General features: G+C 46.5%; 1 protein-coding gene across 1 annotated transcript in view; it reads right to left on the bottom strand.

Moving 5' to 3' along the window:
* Nucleotides 1–3916, bottom strand: part of wdr54 (WD repeat domain 54) — a 134547-nt gene extending 130631 nt beyond the window's left edge. Inside the window, exon 1 of the mRNA XM_069923384.1 lies at nt 3179–3916. Within this exon, the coding sequence (XP_069779485.1) occupies nt 3179–3328 (150 nt within the window). The 5' untranslated portion in view covers nt 3329–3916. The remainder of the gene's footprint in view (nt 1–3178) is intronic.
* Nucleotides 3917–7632: the final 3716 nt, after the last annotated feature.

Consider the following 7632-nt stretch of genomic DNA (forward strand, 5'->3'; position numbering starts at 1 on the left):
AACTGGGCTTCTGTACTTGTGCAACCGCCGTGACCAGAGAGAATTTCTGATTGACACAACTGCAAAGCTCAGCCTCGTGCCGCCCTTGTTCTTTGAGAAAATTCACAGGCCCAAGGGGGCCCCATTGCAGGCAGCCAACGGAACGTCCATCACCATTTTCAGCACACACCAGGTTACCATCTGTGTGGAAAGCGAGATCTTCCACTGGAACTGTATGATCGCTAGTTGGTCAGGCCATCCTTGGAGCGGACTTTCTCAGAGCACATGAACTGTTGGTGGATGTGAAATGTGGTTGGCTAGCCCATGACACCATATCTTCTTTTTCTTTCTTCTTTCCATATCTTTGGCTTGGCTTCGCGGACGAAGATTTATGGAGGGGGTAAAAAGTCCACGTCAGCTGCAGGCTCGTTTGTGGCTGACCAGTCCGATGCGGGACAGGCAGACACGGTTGCAGCGGTTGCAGGGGAAAATTTGTTGGTTGGGGTTGGGTGTTGGGTTTTTCCTCCTTTGCCTTTTGTCAGTGAGGTGGGCTCTGCGGTCTTCTTCAAAGGAGGTTGCTGCCCGCCAAACTGTGAGGCGCCAAGATGCACGGTTTGAGGCGATATCAGCCCACTGGCGGTGGTCAATGGGGCAGGCACCAAGAGATTTCTTTAGGCAGTCCTTGTACCTTTTCTTTGGTGCACCTCTGTCACGGTGGCCAGTGGAGAGCTCGCCATATAACACGATCTTGGGAAGGAGATGGCCCTCCATTCTGGAGACGTGACCCATCCAGCGCAGCTGGATCTTCAGCAGCGTGGACTCGATGCTGTCGACCTCTGCCATCTCGAGTACTTCGACGTTAGGGATGTAAGCGCTCCAATGGATGTTGAAGATGGAGCGGAGACAACGCTGGTGGAAGCGTTCTAGGAGCCGTAGGTGGTGCCGGTAGAGGACCCATGATTCGGAGCCGAACAGGAGTGTGGGTATGACAACGGCTCTGTATACGCTTATCTTTGTGAGGTTTTTCAGTTGGTTGTTTTTCCAGACTCTTTTGTGTAGTCTTCCAAAGGCGCTATTTGCCTTGGCGAGTCTGTTGTCTATCTCATTGTCGATCCTTGCATCTGATGAAATGGTGCAGCCGAGATAGGTAAACTGGTTGACCGTTTTGAGTTTTGTGTGCCCGATGGAGATGTGGGGAGGCTGGTAATCATGGTGGGGAGCTGGCTGATGGAGGACCTCAGTTTTCTTCAGGCTGACTTCCAGGCCAAACATTTTGGCAGTTTCCACAAAGCAGGACGTCAAGCGCTGAAGAGCTGGCTCTGAATGGGCAACTAAAGCGGCATCGTCTGCAAAGAGTAGTTCACGGACAAGTTTCTCTTGTGTCTTGGTGTGAGCTTGCAGGCGCCTCAGATTGAAGAGACTGCCATCCGTGCGGTACCGGATGTAAACAGCGTCTTCATTGTTGGGGTCTTTCATGGCTTGGTTCAGCATCATGCTGAAGAAGATTGAAAAGAGGGTTGGTGCCAGAACACAGCCTTGCTTCACGCCATTGTTAATGGAGAAGGGTTCAGAGAGCTCATTGCTGTATCTGACCCGACCTTGTTGGTTTTCATGCAGTTGGATAATCATGTTGAGGAACTTTGGGGGACATCCGATGCGCTCTAGTATTTGCCAAAGCCCTTTCCTGCTCACGGTGTCGAAGGCTTTGGTGAGGTCAACAAAGGTGATGTAGAGTCCTTTGTTTTGTTCTCTGCATTTTTCTTGGAGCTGTCTGAGGGCAAAGACCATGTCAGTAGTTCCTCTGTTTGCGCGAAAGCCGCACTGTGATTCTGGGAGAATATTCTCGGCGACACTAGGTATTATTCTATTTAGTAGAATCCTAGCGAAGATTTTGCCTGCAATGGAGAGCAACGTGATTCCCCTGTAGTTTGAGCAGTCTGATTTCTCGCCTTTGTTTTTGTACAGGGTGATGATGGTGGCATCACGAAGATCCTGAGGCAGTTTACCTTGGTCCCAACAAAGCTTGAAAAACTCATGCAGTTTGGCATGCAGAGTTTTGCCGCCAGCCTTCCAGACTTCTGGGGGGATTCCATCCATACCTGCTGCTTTGCCACTTTTCAGTTGTTCGATTGCCTTATATGTCTCATCCAGGGTGGGAACCTCATCCAGCTCTAGCCTTAGGGGCTGTTGAGGGAGCTGGAGCAGGGCGGAATCTTGGACTGAGCGGTGGGCACTGAAAAGAGATTGGAAGTGTTCTGACCATCGGTTGAGGATGGAGATCTTGTCGCTGAGGAGGACTTTGCCGTCTGAGCTGCGCAGCGGGCTTTGGACTTGGGGTGAGGGGCCGTACACAGCCTTTAGAGCCTCGTAGAAACCCCTGAAGTCGCCAATGTCCGCGCTGAGCTGGGTTCGTTTGGCGAGGCTAGTCCACCACTCATTTTGGATCTCCCGGAGTTTGCGCTGAAGATGGCTGCATGCGCGACGGAAGGCTTGTTTCTTCTCTGGACAGGATGGCTTTGTAAGGTGAGCCTGGTGGGCAGCTCGCTTCTTTGCCAGCAGCTCCTGGATTTCCTGGCTGTTTTCGTCAAACCAGTCCTTGTTTTTCCTGGAGGAGAAGCCCAGTACCTCTTCAGTGGATTGCAGTATGGTAGTCTTCAACTGATCCCAGAGGGTTTCAGGGGACGGGTCCGTGAGGCGGGTTGCATCGTCGAGCTTTGCTTTGAGGTTTGCCTGGAAGTTTCCTCTCGCTTCGTCTGACTGCAGGTTTCCAACATTGAACCTCTTTCTGGGGGTTAGGGTTAGGGTTTCGATAAATCACCTGGTGTTCCAGAGTTGTTCCTTTGCCCCTCTCAGAGTCAATGCTCCAGACACTGCACTTTGGCTGAGTTCCCCTCACTTTTGGCCACCAGTTTTCACGGCACCTCAACAGCCCATGAAGTGGAACATTATATCAAAACTACGGGCTGCTTATCATGCCAGGGTAAGGAAACTCCCACCTGACACATATCTTTAAACTAAAACAGAGTTTAAAGCCATGGAAGAAATGGGAATCACCCAACATTCAAATAGCCCTTGGGCATCACCCTTGCATACAGTGCGAAGCAATTGGGCTGTTGGTGTCCATACAGTGATTACCACTTGAATTGTTACAGTTCTAGACAGATACTCTGTCCCACAAATACAGGACTTTGCTGCTCACCTTCACGGTTGTCAGGTCTTCTCCAAGGTGGATCCGGTGAAAGGACATCACCAGATTCCAGTGTACCCAGCAGACATTCCAAAAACAGCCATATACACACTGTTTAGCCGATTTGAGTTTTTGCACATGGCGTTTGGCCTCAAAAAACATGATCCAAACTTTTCAACGGCTGATGGATGTCGTCGGCGAAGACCTGGACTTTGTGTTTATCTACCTTGATGATATTTTCATTGCCAGCCCAGATGTTCAGTCGCCCAAACTCAATTCGTCTCATCTGTTTCAGCGTTTGAAAGAATATGGCCTCATGGTGAGCCACGCTAAGTGTCAATTCGGCTTCACTGCCATTGATTTCCTGGGACATCATATAACATCTGAGGGGGCAAAGCCCTTCCACAGAAGGTCAATGCCATCCAGCGCTTCCCCAGACCAGTCACAGTGAAAAGGCTTCAGGAATTTCTGGGTACGGTGACCTTTTCATTCTGGCTGTTGTTTGCATATTGCATATTGCACCCTCTGTTTGCGTTGCTCCAGGGCTTTCATTTCACCCCAGAAGCCAACTCTGCATTTAAGGCAGCCAAGGCTGCGCTTGCAGATGCTGTATTGCTGTCACATGCTGATACTTCGGCCCCACTGGCGCTCACTGCGGATGCCTCTGTCGGTGCTGTGTTGGATCCGTTCATTCAAGGTCATTGGCGCCTTCTAGCCGTTTTTAGCATCTCAGGCCGCCGGAACTCAAATATAGTGTATTTGATAGGAAACTGTCGGCCCTTTATCTGGTGGTGGGGCATTTCTGATAAATGCTGGAGGGCAGGCCATTTACGGCCTAAACAGACCTTAGGGCTCTGACATTCGCCTTCAAGATTTCTGATCTGTGGACCGCCAGAGCAGCACTTACCTTTATCTCAGAATTCACCACAGACATCCAGCATTTGGAGGGGAAGACAAAATTTGTGGCTGATCCACTGTCCCAACCATCCATCTGCACACTTAGTAGCCTCGATGTTGCGAAATTGGCTGAAGACCAGTTGGCAGATCAAGAAGTGCAAAGTTACCGGACTGCAATCACAGGGTTTAAAGTGATATATTTTCAACCACACAGAGCTCCAGGTTATTGGGTGACACTTGCACCAGTCTACTACTATCCTGGTAGAAATCCTATTTGATTTCATCCATGGCCTTTCCCATCCTTCCGTTAGAGCCAATGTGCACCTTGTGTCCCCGAGATTCATCTGACATGGGCTGAGAAGGGATCTCACACTGTGGGCCAGGTTCTGTGTGGCGTGTCAGCAGTCGAAAATTCATAGGCACACAAAGGCCCCAGTACAGAACCTTTCTAATATGGAGCATCGGTTTGATCACGTCCATTTCGTTGGTCCTCTACCAGTAAGCAGGGACATGAGGTATCTGCTCACTGTGGTCAACTATCTTACACGATGGCCGGCAGCCAAGCCTCTACCTGCCAGTAATGCCGTTATCTGTGCCCGGGCGTTCCTCAACCACTGGGTGGCAAGATTTGGTGTTCCCACCCACATCATGTCAGATCATGGGGCCCAGTTTACATCATCTTTATAGATTGGTTTGGCAGATTTCTGTGGAAGACAAATAACATCATACCACTGCCTATCACCCACAGTCGAACGGGTTGAACACTTCCACAAACACCTTAGGTTCACCTTGAAACCCAGAGTCATAGGCTCCAATTAGATGGATCATATGTCTTGGGTTCTACGGGGGATAAGGACTGCGCCAAAGGAAGATTTGCCCGCTTCATCAGTGGAAATGGTATATGATGGCGCTCTAGCTGTTCCAGAATACCCGCACTTCGACTGACACAGATTTTGATGGGTTTAACGTTCTGCAGAGACTTTGTGACCAGATGACTGCACAAAGTCCTCCTCCAGCGATATGCCATGGCGATCCGCCTTCCCACGTTCCTGAAGACCTGCATTCGGCAGAGCATGCATTTGTCCACTGGCAATGACAGGGCCCTCCACGATGAAGGCCACATGAAAGACTTCTCAAGGTTTTGCGGCATGACAGCATAGTGTTCACATTCGACATTGGCGGGAGGTTGTTCCTGCAGTTGTGAATGGCAGCTAAGCTAATCATTGATGAGACAGAAGAGGGTTCCTGATAATTACCCAGCCTGTGCTATAATAAGGGCAAGGTCTACAAGAAATGTCAATGCAGATAAGGCTGTGTAAAATGATTCAACAGAAAATAACGTCTGTGATAGTCAAAAACAGCATTTAGATGGAAATGATCTGGTAAAGGATGAGCAATTTTCTTTATTAGACCCAAACACTGATAGTAAACCTAAGGCTGGTTGCTATCCAGACAGGAGTTGATAGCAAGGCAAAATGAAGATCCTGATCTTGCTAAGGTGAGGGATAAGGCACTCTTTGATGAGGAGATTAAGAAAGTGCTAGTGGGTTATTATGTCAAAGATGGAGTATTGAAGAGGAAGTGGAGACCAAAGGATGCTCCTGTCAGTGAAGATTGGGCAGTAGTGCAGCAGGATGTGATCCCTAAAGCCTATAGAGATGTAATTTTAACTTTGGCTCATAGCACACCCTTCGGTGGTCATCTTGGGGGGTGGAGGGTGAAGACAACTATGGATAAAAAATTGAAATAATTTTATTGCCCTTGTTTAAGGAAGGATATTGTAAGCTTTTGCCAGGCCTGTCACACTTGTCAGGTGGTAGGTAAACTTAATTAGGTTCCCCCAGTAGCACCCTTACAACCTATCCCTGCTTTCAGTGAGCCTTTTTCAAAAGTGATTCTGGACTGTGTTGATAATTATGTGTGTAGCCACAAGGTTTCCAGAAGCCATTCCTCTTGAGAAACATTAAAGCAAAGGCAATTGTGAAGACTTTGTTAAAGTTTTTCACCTTGGTTGGCCTGCCAAGAGAATTTCAGTCAGATCAAAGGAGTAATTTTATCTCAGGCTTATTCCAACAAGTGGTTTATGAATTGAGAGTTAAGCAGATTGTATCTTCTGCATACCATCCAAAGAGTCAAGGGGCCTTGGAGAGGTTCCATTCGACCCTGAAAAACATGATGAGAACATATTGTTTTGAGAATGAAAAGGATTGGGATGAAGAGGTTCATTTGTTTTTATTTGCAGTGAGGAAGTCTGTCCAAGAAACACTTGGTTTTAGTCCATTCGTGTTGGTTTTTGGACATGAGGTGAGAGGTCCTTTAATATTATTAAAGGAACAGTGGGTTAATAATGATGTGCATTTAAATTTGTTGGATTATTACTTTAAATTTAAGGATCGATTGAATAAAGTTTGTGAAATGGCGAAAGAGAATTTAAAGGCCAATCAACAGTATGGTTTGATCGTAAGGCAAGGATGAGACATTTTAAACCTGGTGACAAAATGTTAGTTCTGTTTCCTACACATTCAAATCCTCTTAGGGCTAGGTTTTCAGGACCTTATGAAGTTAAGTCTAAAATTAATGAGGGCATAGAAACAGACCATGCCAAACACTTTCTCCCACCTACCCCACAGACCTACTCAACCCGTAACCCTCCATTCCGTTCCATATACATATCCAACCTCTCTTTAAATGCTAATATCAAGCTGCCTCCATCACTTCGACTGGAAGCTCATTCCACACACCCACCACTCTTTAAGTCAGGAAGTCCCCCCTCATGTTTCCTCTCAACATTTGCCCCCTCTCTCAACTCATGTCCTCTCTGCCCTTCTTTCAAGGAAAAAGTCTCTCCACGTCAACTTTATCTATACCACTAATAATTTTAAATACCTCAAATCCCCTTTTGACCTACTACTCTCCAAAGAATAAAGACCAACTTATTGAACCTTTCCCTAAAACTTAGACCCTGTAACCCTCACACTTATCTGCATTCAACTCCATCTGCCATCTTTCAATATACTCTTCTAACTGACCTAAATCCCTCTGCAAGTTTTAAAAACCTTCTTCATTATGCACAGTTCCATGAACGTACCCACTACTGAGGTCAAAATGATGATATTGACCATCCTGTTCCCGACTTCTCGAAGATGTTTAATGATCATCAGAAGAATTATTCCACCATCGAGTAAGAGTTGTTAGCTCTCGTGTTGGCTCTACAACATTTTGATGCTTACATTTGTACAGCTCAAAAATTGCTTATGGTGTATACTATTCAAAATCCCTTTTTTTGCGTAAAATTAATAATAACAAAAGACACTTGATTGATTTTACAAGAATATGATTTGATACATAAATTAAGGGAAAGGATAATGTGGTTGCTGATTGTCTTTCTACATGCTAAACTCTGTAAATGAAATTAGCTACTGTGTGTTTGTATATTAAACATAGTATTTTGCTTTATATTATGGCTGTGACATCTTAATTACTAAAATTTTGTTCTTGCATACCAAATGTTTATGGGTGAGAAGTGTTATGGACTGACCTTTTGGACTGTGGACGGTCATCATAAAGGA

The sequence above is a fragment of the Narcine bancroftii genome, chromosome 3, assembly GCF_036971445.1.
Source record: "Narcine bancroftii isolate sNarBan1 chromosome 3, sNarBan1.hap1, whole genome shotgun sequence".
Classification (NCBI taxonomy): domain Eukaryota; kingdom Metazoa; phylum Chordata; class Chondrichthyes; order Torpediniformes; family Narcinidae; genus Narcine; species Narcine bancroftii.